The sequence below is a fragment of the Lepidochelys kempii genome, chromosome 3 (assembly GCF_965140265.1).
Source record: "Lepidochelys kempii isolate rLepKem1 chromosome 3, rLepKem1.hap2, whole genome shotgun sequence".
In the NCBI taxonomy this organism is placed as follows: domain Eukaryota; kingdom Metazoa; phylum Chordata; order Testudines; family Cheloniidae; genus Lepidochelys; species Lepidochelys kempii.
Window position 1 is genome coordinate 149,766,909 of NC_133258.1, and position 19,773 is coordinate 149,786,681.

At 42.0% G+C, this 19,773-nt stretch overlaps 1 protein-coding gene across 4 annotated transcripts in view; it reads left to right on the top strand.

Moving 5' to 3' along the window:
* The window catches only part of ZFAND3 (zinc finger AN1-type containing 3), a 243,365-nt gene that overhangs the window by 156,015 nt on the left and 67,577 nt on the right, over positions 1-19,773 (top strand). For all 4 annotated transcript variants that reach the window (XR_012158193.1, XM_073338549.1, XM_073338547.1 and 1 more), the window contains exon 4: positions 7,492-7,671. Coding sequence is in view for 3 of the 4 variants with exons in the window: in XM_073338549.1 (XP_073194650.1) it covers positions 7,492-7,671 (180 nt within the window). In the remaining variant the exon portion in view is untranslated. The remainder of the gene's footprint in view (positions 1-7,491; positions 7,672-19,773) is intronic.

A 19,773-nucleotide genomic window follows, 5' to 3' on the forward strand; every position in this document is an offset into this window, starting at 1 on the left:
TAGTGACTGAACTCCTTGGGGGAGAATTGTATGTCTCCTGCTTTGTTTTACCCACATTCTGCCATATATTTCATATTATAGCAATCTCAGATGATGACCCAGCACATGTTGTTCTTTTTAAGAACACTTCACTGCAGATTTGACAAAATGAAAAGACGGTACCAATGTGAGATTTCTAAAGATCACTACAGCACTCGAATCAAGATTTAAGAATCTGAAGTGCCTTCCAAAATCTGAGAGAGATGAGGTGTGGAGCATGCTTTCAAAAGTCTTAAAAGAGCAACACTCTGATGCAGAAACTAAAGAACCTGAACCACCAAAAAAGAAAATCAACCTTCTGCAGGTGTCATCTGACTGAGATGATGAATATGAACATATGTCTGTCTGCTCTGCTTTGGATAGTTGTCAAGCAGAAACTGTCCTCAGCATGGATGCATGTCCTCTGGAATGGTGGTTGAAGCATGAAGGGACATATGAATCTTTAGCACATCTGGCACGTAAATATTGTGCGATGCTGGCTACGACAGTGCCATGCGAATGCCTGTTCTCACTTTCAGGTGACATTGTAAACAAGAAGTGGGCAGCATTATCTCCTGAAAATGTAAACAAACTTGTTTGTCTGAGCCATTGGCTGAACGAGAAGTAGAACTGAGTGGACTTGGACTCTAAAGTTTTACATTGTTTTGTTTTTGAATGCACTTTTTTTGTACCTAATTCTACATTTGTAAGTTCAATTTTCATGATTGAGATTGCACTGCAGTACTTGTATTAGGTGAATTGAAAAATACTGTTTCTTCTTTACAGTGCAGATATTTGTAATAAAAAATGAATATAAAGTGAGCACTGTACACATTGTATTCTGTGTTGTAATTGAAATCAATATATTTGAAAACATAGAAAACATCCAAAAATGTTTAAAAACATAGTATTCTATTATTGTTTAACAGTGCGATTAATTACGATTAATTGTTTTAATCACTTGACAGCCCATAAAAACTCTTTCAGAATTGGCAGCATCCACCTAACTGTTTTGCTAGCAGCTTGGGCTTAACTAACTTCAGATAAACTCAACATTTCTGAATTTACTGCCCGTTTTTGGGATGTATGAGTGAGATCGAGGTGATCCATAAATTATCTGCATTAACTGAAGCTCTGATTCAAAGAAACCAAATGCAATCCAATAAAATATATAGAATATATTTACATACACTAACAAGACTAATTCAGTTTTCATTAATATTTGCAGCTGCACAATTAAAAATTGGAGCACTACACTTAATATGAAACATTTCATGTTTTTTAATGTATACATTGTTCACATCAGCATTAAAAATGCTAAGTGTATGAAAAAATGGATCTTGCATCGTAGCTTAAACTATCTTTATTACCAGTACAATTTTCAGTAATTAGCTGTAGTTACATGTACTGAAGCTGTGTTCTGTTATTCATTATTTGTTAGTTGTATCTGTTGATTTCTGTCCAAACTACAGTTGTTCAACTATGTTAAGTAATTTAATGCCCTTGTGCTGCTGGATCTCTACTAATGTATTTTGTTTTCTAATATACAAACTCTGTTTTGATGCTGTGGGATCTTAATATCAACAATGGTCTGGTCTGGGAGGGCTCTTTTACATTTGAAAGACTGATTCTAAAATAGTAAACTAATGTTTACCATTTGACATTTTCAGAGCACTAAGACACTTTTTTGTGACGCATATAAATACAGAGGACACACTTTCAAAAAGTAGGAAATTTAAAGAGATCTTTGTCAATGCTGTCCTCTGTCTTTCTAGTAAGCAGCAGAATCTTTGAAAATGGTAGAATTTAAGGGCTCCTTCTCTGTTACCATTTTACAGATAGATGCAGGCCATCAAAGATTGCAACTTGGATATGGTAACATAATGAGTGAGTGGAATGAATAGCTGGTTTTCAGTCCAATGTTCAGTCTTCCAGACCATGCTTTCACCACACTACTATTATTACCAAAATCAGAAATGTAGATTACATTAGGGAGTTCTGCTGTTAGATATTTACTTATAACTCTTTTTAAGGTAAGAAAACTCATTTAAATGCTGTGGGGTCTAGGGAAGATACACAATGAAGTTGTGGTGCAGCCTGTTCACATTCTAGCAGAACCCAGAAATTGTCTTACTGCAGAAGATCATTTGACCAAAAGCTTAAGTGATACATTTAAAAGCTCCATATGGAGCCTCTGTCTCTTTGATCAACCAAACACTGCAAAAAAAGCTAACTGCAAAGTCTGCTTGATTCAGATGGACCAACAGCAAAGATTGCATGCACCAAACTACTTAACATGTGGAAATCCCAGTTTCTATTTTAGACCACCTGCATATTTTTAATTCTGTGCATTTTGGTGATGGTTTTTGATGGCACCAGTCTGTCATCAGTAGGACCTATATAAAACCTTCTGCTGGCAATTTTTGAGTTGAATTTGTATTCCAAAAGCAGTGTGGTTTAGAAGAACTAAAATCTCTTCCAACTGCTTCGGAGCAGCATTTCCCACATTTTTCCTGCCTCCTTTTGTCTGCTTTGAAGAAACCATTACAAAAAAATAGACATGTTCAGTTACCACACAAAATGGAGCAAGTGTGAGTTCTTTGTGAGCTAATTGGTTTGCCAAATCTGCTAGCAGATCCTAATGAATAAAGAATACAGTTCTGAATGTAGGACATCGTAGGGCCACAATGGCTAGAAGTGTACAATTGTTAAATAGACTCTGCTACAGTCTGGCTGCTCAAATCTGCCAGCTGTTTCAATATTAAGCTTCTGGGGAATGACATTGCTGAATGATGAATTTTTTGTCAACCTTTTGTGCCCAATTTCAAACAGGAAAGTTTATCGGTGGGGTGTAAAAATGAATAGCCTTTCAGAAAACCCCCCAACCTTGCTGAGTGTGCACGCTGAACAAATAAATAGCTTTGGGAGATGTAGTGTACAGCCACAGTTAGTTATATTGTCATAAGGGGTCTGTCAGGACTTGCATTATATGGATTAATTTTTAAAGTTTTAAAATTCACCTGTAAATACTTTTTGTGGATGAAACTTAGTAGGCAGCACAGCCCAAAAGCAAAATATTTGTACCTGTTTTGTAGAGAGCGAATAAATCAGCTGAGAATTTTTGACTTGTAGGATGTTAATATTTTTCTTAATTTCTATTATTATAACTTCAAATTGACTTTTTAAATGGGTTTTGCAGATCACTGTTGTAGAATATGGAGTGTAACCATTATATATTTTGTTCCATTGCTCAAGGGTTGTAGGTACTTCCATTTCCGAGATGTGTACAATACAGCTTAATTGTTGTGCAGTGCTTTGCATATAAATCCGTCCTAAAACATTTTTTATCTAATCTCTACTCTGTCCTTCCATTTGCAGGTAGAGAGCATTTAGTGCAGGCAGGATGTACACCATGAGTGCCCAAGTTTCCCTAGCAAAGCGTCAGATTGGTACTCAGCCAGGAGCTCAAGGGCCGTGCTCACAGTGCATCAAACATAGCTGCCAACAGTTCTCATTTGACCAAGACATTCCCAGGGTTTCAAAACCCATCTGTGACAACTGCTATCCCTGCCAATGTCTCAAGACTGTGCTGTTGCAACAGGTGAAATTTTTTCTCTGAGCTGCTTCTTGCTAGGCAGAAGCCCCCTCAGTCCCTGGCTGATTCCTCTCTAGCTCAGCGGCAGAAGATCCAGCTTCATGCCCCTGGCAGCTCACTCTTGGGCCCTGTCTAGATTAGGAATATAGATTGTTTGAAAATGTTAGCTAGCATGATTTTAAACATGATTTTGCAGCTACTCTGGACACAGGTAACTCCTTTAAAAATATATTAGCTGGCAGGAGATACTATATGTATAGGGATAGGCTAACTGAGAGCCTAAGGAGTGATCTTAATTAGCTAATAATTTTTAGAAAAGTTCAGCTGTGTTTAAGTTAGTGTTTGAAAGGCATTAAAAGTGTTAGGTAACATGTTTTTAAACACTACCTGTTTTCTTAGTCCAGGTAAGCCCTGTGTCTGCACTAGGTGCTAAGTGGTGGTTAAAAATATTGTGACAAAGTTCGTCCTCTGCCTCAGTGGGTCCTGCGCTTATTGGTGGATTTGCTTGCCTCAGAGATTCACGGCAGCCCTCGGTTTGGCCACTCTTGCTAGTGGCTCAAACCTGCCGTCCACTCAGCTGACCTCATCACTGGCCAGCATGGGGAAACGGAGAAAAATCCCCTCAGTCTCTGTGTCTCACCTAGTGGGCCGGGGAGAGGGCAGATCCCTTTCCAATTTAGACCTTCCCTTCTGGTGTTTCTCACAGACCAGGTCAGCTCCTCCTGTGTCCGATCAGGAGTTTGGCGGATGCGGGGGGGAACCCGGGCCCACCCTCTACACTGGGTTCCAGCCCAGGACCCTGTGGATAGCGGCTGTCCACAATGTTCCCTGTATCAGCTGCGTGACAGCTACAACTCCCTGAGCTACTTCCCATTGCCTTCTCCCCAACACCTTCTTTATCCTCACTGCAGGATCTTCCTCCTGAAGGCTGATCATGCTTGAACTCTTCACTCCTCCAGCAGCATGCCTTCTCACTCTTTGCTCCTGGCGCGCCCCCCTCCTAACTGATGGGAGGTCCTTTTTAAACCAGGTCTGCCATATTTGAATCTAGAAAGCTCTTAATTGGCTCCAGGTGTCTTGATTAGCTTTCCTGTCTTAATTGGTTCTGGCAGGTTCCTGATTGCTCTAGGGCAGCCCCTGCTCTGGTCACTCAGGGAACAGAAAACTGTTCATCCAGTGGCCAATATATTTGCCTTCTACCAGACTCCTGTATCCCACTGGTCTGAGTCTGTCACAATATGTTGACGTGTATTGGCTAACACTTTTTTAAAAACACCTGTCATTTTCCCAACCTAGTCAAGTCTTGTCTTTTCTCTCCCTCAGCAGCTCCACCTCTGTTGTGGACAGCTGAGCTGCTACCAGGATAGGAACCTGCATAGGTGGGGGTCCTAGGAGAATCCCTGGGCACAAAAGGGCAGGAGGTGTATGGTATGGGTGGGTGGAAGGCCATAAGCATCGGGAAAATTCCTGGAGCTGTGAGAAGCAACCATCTGGGGAGAGTTGGAAGGTTTTATATGCATTTTAATTTATTGTTCTCTGCCTTTTCCTCACACCCTTCCAAAAGCGAAGCAACCTGAAATTAATCAAAATGCAAATATAACCTTGCAGCAGACCCCAGACCCTATTTTATTTGGAGAATTGTCCCTTGCAATTTGTTTCAAGTATTAACAAAGTATGAGGAAATGGAGGAGATTGCAAACTCTCATCTTTCATATAGATATGCAGCAGCCCATGGAGGGTACAGGTCTCAACATGCAATGATTTGCCTTGATATGAGTGGCCCAGTTGCTTGGCTAGATCTGGAACACTGCTTGCAAGGACCTGTGGTCTCCCCAGTTCTCATCTGTTTTAAAGATGAGAGCCCTGTCTCCACAGGAATCCATGGGCTGTTCAACTGCTTCTTATCTACAGATGGAGTACAGCTGGGGCGAATGAGCCAAGTCTGAGACATGGAGGAAAAGGTTAAGGACTGAGAGGCCCAGGGAATAAGCTGGTTGTCATGTATATCTGAATGTTAATGCTAATATTTCCATATTTATTAACATCAGCAGTATGCTAGATGCTTTATACTTGTATAAAGACATAGTACCTGTCCTAAATTGCTTACAATCTAGATACCATAAGCATTGTATGTTAGAGAAAAGACATGGAAAGGCGAGGTAAAATAAAAGATTTACAAGATATGTCTGTGGAGAAAATTAAGCTGAGGTTTTTACTTGGTGCGGGAAGAGTGAAAGTTTATCTGCAAACAGTTTGCATTGCCAGTACTTTTCTAAACTTTTCTTCACAGTATTCTGTTGCTACAGTTGAAATGTGAAGAACTATGACTTCACTGCAGTCTCTGGTAGAGGGTGAGGGTGGAGAGGGAGGGAGGCATTTCTATGCTCACAATTTTATCTTTGCTATTTAGCAAATATGACAAAAGAAAAGTTGGGGGAAAACATTTATATTTTTACTTTTATATATTTGAGTTTTCTCCAGTATAAATAGAGTATATAAGGAGCTTTCTCTTGTTTTAAGGGAACTTGACTATGTATAGCTTTGCAAAAAGCGGATAAAGTGGGATGGTTATGATGATTGTCTGCCACGGTTTGCGAAGTAGTAGTGTAGAGGATGGAGGATTACTCATCATTTGAGAATATTAGAAACAGCAGCAGTGTGATAGGAAAATTGTAGGGTTAGGTATTAAATCCCTCACTTAAGTGGTGTCTAGGTCCTGGAGCGATTATCCAAAGAGATGGCTTAGGGTTTGTCTGCACCATGTCACATTAAGGACTATGGGGATGTGAACTGCAGAGCACACCAAAGTGTTGCTCTTTAACTGACCTCTGAGGATGCTGCTGACACAAGCTAAAGGGTACCTAGTTCACATTAACATAGTCATCTTTCAGACAGGACTATGCTAACACAAACTAGGTACCTTTTCATTCTTGCCAGCAGTGTCCATACAGGGCAGTTAAAGCACAACACTTGGGTGTGGTCTGCATGTCACGCGCCTGTAGTCCGCAATGTAGATGTAGCCCTAGACACCTTTAGGAGAGAGATTTAAATAGCAGGCTAGATAAACTGTTCAGAGAAAGTAATATAGAGGCAACGCCTATTTCCGTCAGGTAGGCTTTACTCTGGCTTACCGTCTCTAAAATTTCCCACAGTTTTTGCCACCAGTTCAGCTCCATTAGTGGGAACAAGGACGGGGAGCACTGGTATAGACAAAATGCCAGACAACCATTGCAGGCATTTTACTCATGTTTATATAGGTCTGCTCAGAACAGGGTTAGACCATACTGTGCTTACAGTGCTCACAGACAACCAGAAGTCCTGTCTACTCTAACACTCCCATCATTGCTACCCTAGTGGAACTTTACTGGTCTCAGTGGGAAACATTTTTCACAACACCATTGTGTAAATATTCTTATAGTTGGATTGGATAACCCAGGGAATCTCTTCCAGTTCTTACCTCATCAGATGCATACTTTCTCCTCACTTAGTTTTTAGCTGTTTATACAACAGCATGTATGTTAAGTGTTAGACGTTAAACACACAAGTAAACTTTGGATGCTCTGTTAGACCAAGATCCCTGGAACAAGGACTGTCGTCTTCTTTGTGTAGTGCTAACCATTCTGTCAGTACTTGTCAATAACAAGGAAATTCTAAACTGAAGTTTCAAATCTGGGATAAATCAAAAACCTTAAGGCTACTTCAGCATTTTATTCTACAGTATATCCATGGAATCAGTTGGAGTGATGTTAACCCAGACCGTGTACTCATTGCATTTTGGACTATTTTCTTTTTTTCCTCTCAATTCTGCTGCTTCAAGCATAAAATGAAGTGAGTAGCCTTCCTACCTCATTCCACTTTCTCAACCTTGTTTTTGATAGATTTCCAAAAGAAGCAGCCAGATGATGACTCCACTCCCAGCGCAAGCAACAGCCAATCAGATTTGTTCTCTGGAGAAACAAACAGTGACAACAGCAATACCTCTCTTACTACGCAGACTGTTCACTCCAGCCAACAACTTTCGACAGAACTGAATGTAACTTCACTGAGTAAAGAGGAATGTAAGTGCGTGAGCCTTGAGGAGGGGAAAACAGAGGAAACCTAAACATCTGCTCTTTTCTCAGTGCCACTTGTTACTGCCTCTTACTAGAAAGATATGACCTCTCTTTTGGGGAGGAGGGAGTTAGAAAATAATCGTGAAACTCAAACTGTTGGGTTTAATCAAAAATGAACAAACAAAAAAGGTGCCACCATGATTTTAGAAACTATTTTTATACTGATGTACAGCTATTTGAACTTTAGTCTTGCTGATCTTGATTGACTCTAAGACAGTTTTACCCATTTTTATGAAATTCTGTCCCTACATTACTACAAGTAAACTATTGTATGCTGTGGCATAGAACCCCGAATCTTAACAATTTGGTCCATATATCATTATTTTAAAACCTTTTTAAAATGGCTATGTGCAGTAACATAGGGTTTGTTACACTAGTGGTGAATCTCTCACAGAACTGACTGTGGGATGATCTTTGACCCCATCTCCCTGGTCACGGTTCTCTGTTTGTCTACAGAACTCTTACAAACCAGAATCCTATCTAAAGGCAGAGGTAAAGTGTTCAGATGTGGCGTGCTAAAACTCTGGGCTAATGTCTGCCTTCTTTCAGGAAAATTTATTCTAAATTTCTATATAAGTTAATGCTGTGTGTAATATATTGAGTTACAAATTTTACAATACGTTACACTCGTAAATAATGTGTGATTCATAGTTTCATTTTCTTCAGACTGAAGTCTTACTTTTTTGAAAGGTGGGCTGTGGAAAGAATCGCTCTTGCTCTTAATACCCTGGTATCTAATGAATGGCAGATACACATGCACATTTCAAGGAGAACATATTTCTATCCACTTCTTTTTCAGTAGGGAAGATTCTGGAGATGCCAGCGTTCTTAAACACTTGGAGGAGTTCTTTATAGTAGTTGCCTCAAAGTGCCAGGGCTGAAGGAGCTTTGATACATTGCCTTTGTTGGGTTTCAGTTTTGTTAGAGTGATTTGAACAAGGCCGTATGTATCCGTAAGGATTGGTCCAGTAAATGATATTACCTCGCTCACCTTGTGTCTCTCATATCCTGGGACCAACCCGGGTACAACAACACTGCATACAAGTATGGGATTGTGACAGTTTATTTGTACTAACTGTAACATAAATTTAAATTAAAATTAGATTGTACTATGCTACGAATGCAGTATTTGGGTACCCTGTCAGTACTATGGCAGGCAGAAATGGGCACTTCCTATTAATTAAACTCCAAGGCACTCTGATATCCGTTGCTGTAATAAGAGTTAATTTGCAACGTGACTATTGTTGTCTTTCCTTCACACACACAGTTGCTGGCGGCCACGATCCCATCACTTCCCTCCGTCCAGCGCTTCTCCATGGAAAACCCTGTGGGGTGCTGTAAAAGCAGTTCTTACAACACCTTTCCTAGAGAATTCAACAACACCTTGGGCCTTCTCAGGTCTGGGGCCTTCAATCCCCTGCTCACTCATAACCCAAGATCTACCATTTGGTGATACAGGGCACTTCTTCCATGCTGCTGGGCCAGGTTTTGTGAAAATGTTTTCATTGAGATTTGAGTTGGATTACAAGGAATGTGTGTGGGTGTGGGGAGAGGGGAATTAAAGAAATAAAGTGTTTTCCATCTCTAATAGCTACACACTCATCAATGGATGCTCCAAGTGAATGATATTAGGCAGTACAGCCAGTAGAGAGCACTTGAAAATATTACCTATAAAAATTGTTTTTTACACCTTCCTGCTGGGATGGCTTTAGTTTAAGTGCAAAACAGTGAGATTTATTTACAGTTCCAGCTAGCTCTCTCTTCCCCTCCCCCCACCTCCCTAATGAAGCTCAAACTAGTGTCATTTATCAGAGATAATTATACAACAGATGGAGCTTTTCTGATGGATAATGGTCTCAAAGTGGAAGGTTCTTTCCCATAATGAAGAATACCCAAACTTTAAATGTCTTTTTTTATTTTAATTTAAAGGTGGCTTTTTCTGTGCATTACTTATTTATTTTGTAGCTAGCTCTATAAAGCATACACCTCTCTCATTACAGCAGTGTTCTTAGAAGATTGATATTTTGCAGTACAGTATGATGATGTACAGCTGCATGCTGTACTGAATAGAACTGCAGTAATTCACCAGGAATCAATGTATGGGATCATTAAGTTAATCCCTATCAAAGTGTGGAAAGATTGGAGTGCTCAGAAGTGTTCTCTTACAGTAACTGCTCAGGCTGCAGTCTCTGCCCCCTCCTCCCTTTTCATGTCTTCTAAATCAGTCCCACATCAGGGCATTTGCCATGGTTGTTGAGTCTGCAGGATAAACAGATAGAACAAAACTGCAGCAAGTCATTTTGGTAATTAACAAACTCTATTCATCATGTTATATAACAAGTAAAGAGAACCGTACAAATCTTCTGTGATAAGATTCATATTTTATGTGAAGGGAAAGGTGTTTTTGGTTTTTTTGTTTTGTTTTGGTCTTTAAGGGTGTCTTTTGTCCTCTAAATATTCAGTGAGTGGTCTAGGAAGAAGTTCCTAGGGTTAGATTTTGCAGGAGTTCAGTTTGTGACGATATTTAAATACGATCTCTTGCTTTTTTTTTTTTTTTTTTGGTAACTCTGATTACTTTTCCTGTGAGAACCACATTTAATTTCTAGCGTCTTCTATACAGAGCCAGATTACTGCAGGTTTCCATCTCCTCCCACATCAAGGTCAGAACAGTCACCTGACCACTGGAAGGCGGTGCTTCAGGCGGTGTTTCAGGTTCGACCAGTTTGCTGATTAATAATTCTCTTGCAGAATGAGGGTAGTTCTTTGCGGGTTACAGTCTACATACATTAGTACACCCAGAGCAAAGGCTTTGTGACTAATTTAGTCACTTATATTTTGGGTACATGAAGCACTGCGTTTCCTTTACGAGATGCAGTTACAACTTCGGGGGAAAAAACAGTTTTAAGATCTTTTTCAGGTGTTACTGCATTTTTCTCCCTGGCATCTTCAGGCTGGTCAACACAGTTTTTATATTGGTTTACCTATATTGATCTAGAAACGTAGCCAATTTACTGAAATAGGCTATACAGATATAAGCACTTTGATAGCAGCATAAACTTTGACTGCATTAGGGGTTGCATAGATTTAACTATATCTGTTTATAAACAGATATAGTTAAGTCAATAAAAACTATGTAGATCAGTTCTTCTAAATCTGGATACTTCTGTTTTATCCCCCTTTCCATCCTTTGTTTAGGCTGCCCTAACATTACTTGGCCAGCACTAGCATAGGATTTGTCTGTCGCTCTGGAGATGACTAGCTAGGCTTCTTAGCAGGTGGCTATCTGAAGTTAATCTCGGGGGAGGGGAGCACTGAAGGAGGCTTTTTTCCCCCTAAACACAATCTAAAAATCTGCTTAAGGTATGGTTCTCTGTATTTTGGTAAAGAAAAGGTCACACTAGATATGGAACAATTTCACTTAATTTCAGCCCTTCATCTCCTCCTTTGGGGCTGTCATATTGTTTTACTTTTTCTGTACAGGTGGAGCTAAAGCTGACACTATGCAGGCTGAAAGCTAACTCTAACTTGTAATAAGACAGGAAAAATGTCAGTGTGAAAAACTGACTTTGGCAGCTGGATCAGGTTTGATATTTCAGTAGTTCTTAGTTTCAAATGATGTGGTTTTATTTTAATTATGTGCTTAACTTCTTCCTGGCCTTGAATTGCAAATACCGTAATCAGAGAGGGAAGAGAGGGATTGCTTTTGTTTCTAGAACAATTAAATGCATTATATTCCAATGCTTAAGATGCTTTTTAATTAAGATATGCAAATAGACTTTCTACCAGATACATATGCCTCTGATGTGGAAGTGTAGATGCAGAACAATTGTTAAAGGTTTAGGCCAGAAGTTTCAGTGGTGGCCAGTGACTGTGCCTCAATTTTTATGTGCCCAACTTTAGACGCCTTGGTCCAATTTTCAGAGGTGCTGAGCATTCGTAGTTCTTAGTGGTTCCTCAGCACATCAAAAATCTGGCCCTAGTTGTGTCAAGCTGTACACCCAAAGTCACTGGCCACTTTTGACTATTTGATTTCATGACTCATAAAATAAAAGTTTTCTGTGTAGTACTCATGCTAGTGATGTTACTCTTAGACTAAGCATTTTTGACTGTGCTGGAAGTAGTGAAGCAGCCTTGGTAAGTGTAAAAATATTCCAGGGAATTTAAATATATTTCGGTTTCATGTACTGTAGCTGAAGGCCAAGGCTCTCTATCAGAGAGCTTTATCAGAAGGGTGAGGTGTATTGTTTTTGCCTGTTCTCCCAATGCAACAGTTGGATGTTTAGATTGAGATTCTTAGTGTCGGGACTTGCCTAACCACTGTTTTATAAAATGCAATGCATGCCTACTGTGCTTGAAAAACAATGACTATTTTCTTTATTTCCATGCTCCCAATGAGACTTGCATCCCAGTCTTTCCAGGTCTTTCAGGATGTCTGTGTGAAGAATGCACACAGATACACACATCCTTCTCTGCAAAAAGAAAAGGAGGACTTGTGGCACCTTAGAGACTAACAAATTTATCTGAGCATAAGCTTTCATGAGCTACAACTCACTTCATCGGATGCATTCAGTGGAAAATACAGTGGGGAGATTTATATACATAGAGAATATGAAACAATGGGTGTTACCATACACACTGTAAGGAGAGTGATCAGGTAAGGTGAGCTATTACCAGCAGGAGAGTGGGGGCGGGGGGGGGGGGCGACCATTTGTAGTGATAATCAAGGAGGGCCATTTCCAGCAGTTGACAGGAACGTCTGAGGAACAGCGGCGGGGAGGAGGAATAAACAAGGGGAAATAGTTTTACTTTGTGTAATGACCCATCTTCTCCCAGTCTTTATTCAAGCCTAAGTTAATTGTTGCCAGTTTGCAAATTAATTCTGATTCAGCAGTCTCTTGTTGGAGTCTGTTTTTGAAGTCTTTTTGTTGAAGAATTGCCACTTTTAGGTCTGTAATAGAGCGACCAAAGAGATAGAAGTGTTCTCTGGATGGTTTTTGAATGTCATAGTTCTTGACGTCTGTTTTGTGTCCATTTATTCTTTTACATAGAGACTGTCCAGTTTGGCCAATGTATATGGCAGAGGGGCATTGCTGGCACATGATGGCATATATTACATTGGTAAATGTGCAGGTGAACGAGCCTCTGATAGGGTGGCTGATGTGATTAGGCCCTATGATGGTGTCCCCTGAATAGATATGTGGACACACTTGCCCCATAACCTCAGCCGTGCAGAATACAATGCCATCCACAGCCTCAGAAACAACTCTGACATCATAATCAAAAAGGCTGACAAAGGAGGTGCTGTTGTCGTCATGAATAGGTCGGAATATGAACAAGAGGCTGCTAGGCAGCTCTCCAACACCACTTTCTACAAGCCATTACCCTCTGATCCCACTGAGGGTTACCAAAAGAAATTATAGCATTTGCTCAAGAACTCCCTGAAAAAGCACAAGGACAAATCCGCACAGACATACCCCTGGACCCCCGAGCAGGGGAATTCTATCTGCTACCCAAGATCCATAAACCTGGAAATCCTGGACGCCCCATCGTCTCAGGCATTGGCACCCTGACAGCAGGATTGTCTGGCTATGTAGACTCCCTCCTCAGGCCCTACGCTACCAGCACTCCCAGCTATCTTCGAGACACCACTGACTTCCTGAGGAAACTACAAGCCATCGATGATCTTCCTGAAAACACCATGCTGGCCACTATGGATGTAGAAGCCCTCTACACCAACATTCCACACAAAGATGGACTACAAGCCGTCAGGAACAGTATCCCCGATAATGTCATGGTGGCTGAACTTTGTGACTTTGTCCTCACCCATAACTATTTCACATTTGGGGACAATGTATACCTTCAAATCAGTGGCACTGCTATGGGTACCCGCATGGCCCCACAGTATGCCAACATTTTTATGGCTGACTTAGAACAACGCTTCCTCAGCTCTTGTCCCCTAATGCCCCTGCTCTACTTGCGCTACATTGATAACATCTTCATCACCTGGACCCATGGAAAAGAAGCCCTTGAGGAATTCCACCATGATTTCAACAATTTCCATCCCACCATCAACCTCAGCCTGGACCAGTCCACACAAGAGATCCGCTTCCTGGACACTACAGTGCTAATAAGCGATGGTCACATAAATACCACCCTATACCAGAAACCTACTGACTGCTATGCCTACCTACATGCCTCCACCTTTCACCCAGACCACACCACACGATCCATTGTCTACAGCCAAGCTCTACGATACAACTGCATTTGCTCCAACCCCTCAGACAGAGACAAACACCTACAAGATCTCTATCAAGCGTTCTTACAACTACAGTACCCACCTGCTGAAGTGAAAAAACAGATTGACAGAGCCAGAAGAGTACCCAGAAGTTACCTACTACAGGACAGGCCGAACAAATTAAATAACAGAACGCCACTGTCCATCACCTTCAGCCCCCAACTAAAACCTCTCCAACGCATCATCAAGGATCTACAACCTATCCTGAAGGATGACCCATCACTCTCACAGATCTTGGGAGACAGGCCAGTCCTTGCTTACAGACAGCCCCCCAACCTGAAGCAAATACTCACCAGCAACCACACAACAGAACCACTAACCCAGGAACCTATCCTTGCAACAAAGCCCGTTGCCAACCATGTCCACATATCTATTCAGGGGACACCATCATAGGGCCTAATCACATCAGCCACCCTATCAGAGGCTCGTTCACCTGCACATCGACCAATGTGATATATGCCATCATATGCCAGCAATGCCCCTCTGCCATGTACATTGGCCAATCTGGACAGTCTCTACGTAAAAGAATAAATGGACACAAAGCAGACATCAAGAATTATAATATTCAAAAACCATTCAGAGAACACTTCAATCTCTTTGGTCACTCGATTACAGACCTAAAAGTGGCAATTCTTCAACAAAAAGACTTCAAAAACAGACTCCAACAAGAGACTGCTGAATTGGAATTAATTTGCAAACTGGACACCATTACATTAGCCTTGAATAAAGACTGGGAGTGGATGTGTCATTACAAAGTAAAACTATTTCCCCATGTTTATTTTCCCTCCCTACTGTTCCTCACATGTTCTTGTCTCTCCTGCTGGTAATACCTCACCTTACCTGATCACTCTCCTTACAATGTGTATGGTAACACCCATTGTTTCATGTTCTCTGTGTATATAAATCTCCTCACTGTATTTTCCACAGTATGCCTCCGATGAAGTGAGCTGTAGCTCATGAAAGCTTATGCTCAAATAAATTTGTTAGTCTCTAAGGTGCCAAAAGTACTCCTGTTCTTTTTGCAGATACAGACTAACACAGCTGCTACTCTGAAACACATCCTTTTCTGAGCGTCTTCTCTCTGATAACACCAGACAAAACCAAGGTTCCGAATAATTTGTAATTGCTTCAGGTTTTTGCCTTTTGCTTGAGTAAGTCAAAATTGCTAAACTGAGTCAGACATGACAACTTTCCACTGTTTACTGTTAAAAATTATTTATATTACTGTTGTACTACTTGGTCTGTACACATAGATGTAAACATCGGCCATGAATTTCAAAAGTGGCCAGAGATTTTTGGGTGCTTGCATTTCTGGATGTCCAATTCGAGACACTTGAAAGGGGCTGGATTTCGAGGGAGCAGGTGCTCATCACTTTCCTAAAATTGGAGGCCTTTACAGTGTCTCTAATTGGGCACACACAAACACCAGTCAGTATTGCAAATCTTGTCTATGGTCTTTGCCCTGAAGAATTTTCAGTCAAATATTTTGAGCAATATATGAAGAGTACAGAGAGACAAATATGTTAATTTGTATATACTTCTGTAATTTGTCAACTGTGTAAACAAATATAGACCTTAAATCCGCCCCCGGCACTACTTCTCAGTCAAGCAATCAAGAACAGATTGATTTCTGAAAGGTGATTGTGGGAAAGAATTTTACCCTACTTTGTAGTATAAAATTGCAAATCCACAAATCTGACGACTTCTCCCAAAGCAAATTTCTAGCCTTTTCTCTGCAAGGAATGCAGCAACTATTAAAATTGTGCTGGATTGCAACAACGGCCTGTCATATGACAACATGGTTAATACTGTAATTAATTGCATTCCCACTCATAATTGACAAACGATGCAAATAAAACAGTGGCCATAAGATACACTATATGAAGTTTTCCCTGTGAACACACACGATTGACTGTTATCAGCCCACATGCTGATACCTAAGTTTACACATCTGGGAATTGGCCTAAGGCAGCAGTTCTCAAACTGTGGGTCGGGACTCCAAAGTGGGTCACAACCCCATTTTAGTGGGGTCACCAGGGCTGGCTTAGACTTGCTGAGGCCCGAGCCCCACCACCTGGGGCCAAAGCCGTGGGGCTTAGGTTATAGGCCCCCTGCCTGGGGTGGAAGCCCTTGGGCTTCAGTTTTGCGCTCCCCCCTCGCCCCCCGCCCACAGGGCAGTGGGGCTTTGGCCCTCCATCCTGGGTCGCAGGCCTCAGGCGTTGGTCCTCCCTCCAAGGTTGTGTAGTATTTTTTTGTTGTCAGAAGGGGATTGCGGTGCGATGAAGTTTGAGAATCCCTGGCCTAAGGCATTCTCATTAGAGAGCCCTTGACTCTCAAACAGGGGTGGGCAAACTTTTTGGCCCAAGGGCCACATCAGGGTACGAAACTATATGGAGGGCCGGGTAGGGAAGGCTGTGCCTCCCCAAACAGCCTGGCCCCCGCCCCCTCCCACTTCCTGCCCTCCTCAAGCCCCCCCAATCCAACCCTCCCCATATAAGCCCCCCTGCCCCGCCCCAGAACCTCTGCCTCATCCAACCGCCCCCTGCTCCCTGTCCACTGACTGACCCCCGCCCCTTACCCAATCCCCCAACCCCTTACCATGCTGCTCAGAGCAGCATGTCTGGCAGCCGCGCTGCCTGGCCAGAGCTAGACACGCTGACGCTCTGCACTGCAGGAGCACGCCGCCCAGAGCGCTGCCCATGCGGCTGCAGGGGAATAGCAGGGCAGGGGCTGGGGGCTAGCCTCCCCGGCCAGGACGGTCCCGCGGGCTGTAGTTTGCCCACCTCTGCTCTAGAATATACTTCTCTGGTTAATGTTTGTCAGTGCTGTAGTCTGTTGGCACATTGTAAGCCCCAACTGTTCTCAGGCTTTTTGACTGAACTAAATGATTGTGAGAGAGCTGGAACAGTTTTAGTTAGGGGATGATTCTTTAGTGCACATTTTAAAATGGATGCACGCATGCTCAGTGTCTAGCACATCTTTAAAATGTAAAAGTTAAACACCATTCAATCTTTCACCTTTAGATGGTAGCAAATTTTCTTCTAATTTTAGCACAATCCATTTTCCCCCTCTTAATTTGAGAATAAATAGCATCTGCCTGTATAACCCATATACTCTCAAAATTGAAAACTGATGGAATTATGGGAGAGTAGGTTAAAAAATCTTTTTTAGAAAAATGAGAGTTGAGTTAGGCTCCTGGTTTTGGGACTCAATGCAGAACAAATGGAACTAGAAATTAGAAGCAAGTGAGTGTAATGTACACATCAGGCCTTGCCTTTGCTCTGTCTATGGGCAGTCCAAACCTGCCTTGTGCAAATTATGGCAGTAGGATCTTCCATGGGTTCTACTTTTATCCCTGGAATCCAAGTTCCATTTAAAGAGAGTTTGTAGGTCTGTCGTCTTAACATATCATATGGACTGTTGCTTTATGCCTTAAGTATGTAGATGGGCTGAGGAGATGGCACATAGGACTATGAAATTAATTCCTTTTTATGTCAGTGACATGTTAATTTTTAAGCCTAATTAAAACCAGCAAAATTCTACGACTGTTGTTTCCTCAGATTTATGCAAATTTTGCAGTGCAGATTTGGCAGTACATTGTGTCCTCATTCATTAGACTGAAGGGCCCAAGAAAGCTGAAACTGAAACACATTTGTATGAAAGTGTGAATAAAGCAACCTAAATCTAATACTAATCTATGGCTTTTAATAATGCAGTTTTTAAATTGCAGTTCTCAAAAGCACCTTGCAAACATTACATTAGACCTCTGAAGTAGCGAAGTTGTGACATGGTTCCCAGGGTGCACCCTGGACTGTGGGACTGCTGAGCTCTCCAAAAACCATTAACCTGGGGTATCAACTGTGATGCTGATGTCAAGCTACAAGCCTCTGATAGGCACTGCACGTACACAGACATCCACAGGCAGGGATACACCCAACTGTGCTACATGAATGGTTTCCCAGCCGCTCATGAACCAACGATAGGCTCCAGCCAATTCCCTCAGCTCCCCAGTCTTGCACCCCAGAACTGTACCATCTTGCATGGGTCAGAAGCCTGGCCAGTGTAAGTTCATTACCTAGTTCACCACTTCTTCATAGGAAAGTGGACTCGAGCGGTAGGCAATGGGGGCCAGGGGCACTGAAATACAAATTTGCCCAGGATGCCATTTTCCCTAAGGCCAGCCCTGCAGAACACCTTGCTACAAGCACTAAATAGGTCTACCAGATAGCAGCAGCAAAGACTTTCTCTTTGAAGACTTTCATATAAAGAAAAATCCACCAAGGTGAATTAGGGCTAACTCATTAGACTCCGCTAAAATATTCATATCTAACCCTTTTATCTATGCTTAATAGGGGTGTAACCTAAAGATATGTCTTCACTGCAGATGGGAGCGTGTGTCTCAGCCTGGGCAGATAAACTCGTGCTAGGAGGGCTTGAGCACTGCACTAAAAATAGCTGTATGGATGTTGTGACTCAGGCTGTTAAGCCTAGGGGGTCAACTTGGGTGGGCTTGAGAGCCCAAGCTGCAGCTTGGATCACGACGTCTGTCTGCCTGAGAGGCACTCACTCCTAGGTGCATTGTAGACATACCCCAAATTACTGTGCAGCTTACTCATTCGGCAGCATGCACACAGTTCTCACAACTCTGAATGTTTTCCTGCAGAAAGACAGTGCTATCTCTGCAGGCTAAACTTGCCCAAATTTGGATTCCCTCTAGTTTATATCTTTTTATGTATTTGTTCCACTAATCGATGAATCTTTTCAAACTTGCTTACACAGATAAATTAGGTACATCTCTACTGATTAGGAAATGCACAACTAGATTCGTGGTTTTGGCAAGTTTCCAAAGCACTGGTCTTCCCAGTAATGCAATACCCTCAATATATTTCCTACAGCTTCACAAAATCCCTATTTACTATACGAATATCCCAAGAAATCCAACACTCCTTAGATTGCTAGATACCCTCTCCAGGGAGTGCACATGCTTTCAGCATCTAAGTAGGAACTTTCTGGGATGCTAGCTCCCTTCCAGCAGTGAAAGGTCAGACCAAGGTTCAGATGTACACTGCCCTTTTAGAGCACTGTGAACAGGGGAAATGGAAACTTTGTTCTCCTGTATCCTTTTCACTTCATGGTCATGTGTGTTCACTATTTTAGTTAGCATGCTTTGAATCTATTCATAGCCCTGGTCTACACTAGGACTTTAGGTCGAATTTAGCAGCATTAAATTGATGTAAACCTGCACCCATCCACACGATGAAGCCCTTTATTTCAACTTAAAGGGCTCTTAAAATCGATTTCCTTACTCCACCCCTGACAAGTGGATTAGTGCTTAAATCGGCCTTGCCGGCTCGAATTTGGGGTACTGTGGACACAATTCGACGGTATTGGCCTCCAGGAGCTATCCCAGAGTGCTCCATTGTGACCGCTCTGCACAGCACTCTCAACTCAGATGCACTGGCCAGGTAGACAGGAAAAGAACCGCGAACTTTTGAATCTCATTTCCTGTTTGGCCAGCGTGGCAAGCTGCAGGTGACCATGCAGAGCTCATCAGCAGAGGTGACCATGATGGAGTCCCAGAATCGCAAAAGAGCTCCAGCATGGACCGAACGGGAGGTACGGAATCTGATCGCTGTATGGGGAGAGGAATCCGTGCTATCAGAACTCCGTTCCAGTTTTTGAAATGTCAAAACCTTTGTTAAAATCTCCCAGGGCATGAAGAACAGAGGCCATAACAGGGACCCGAAGCAGTG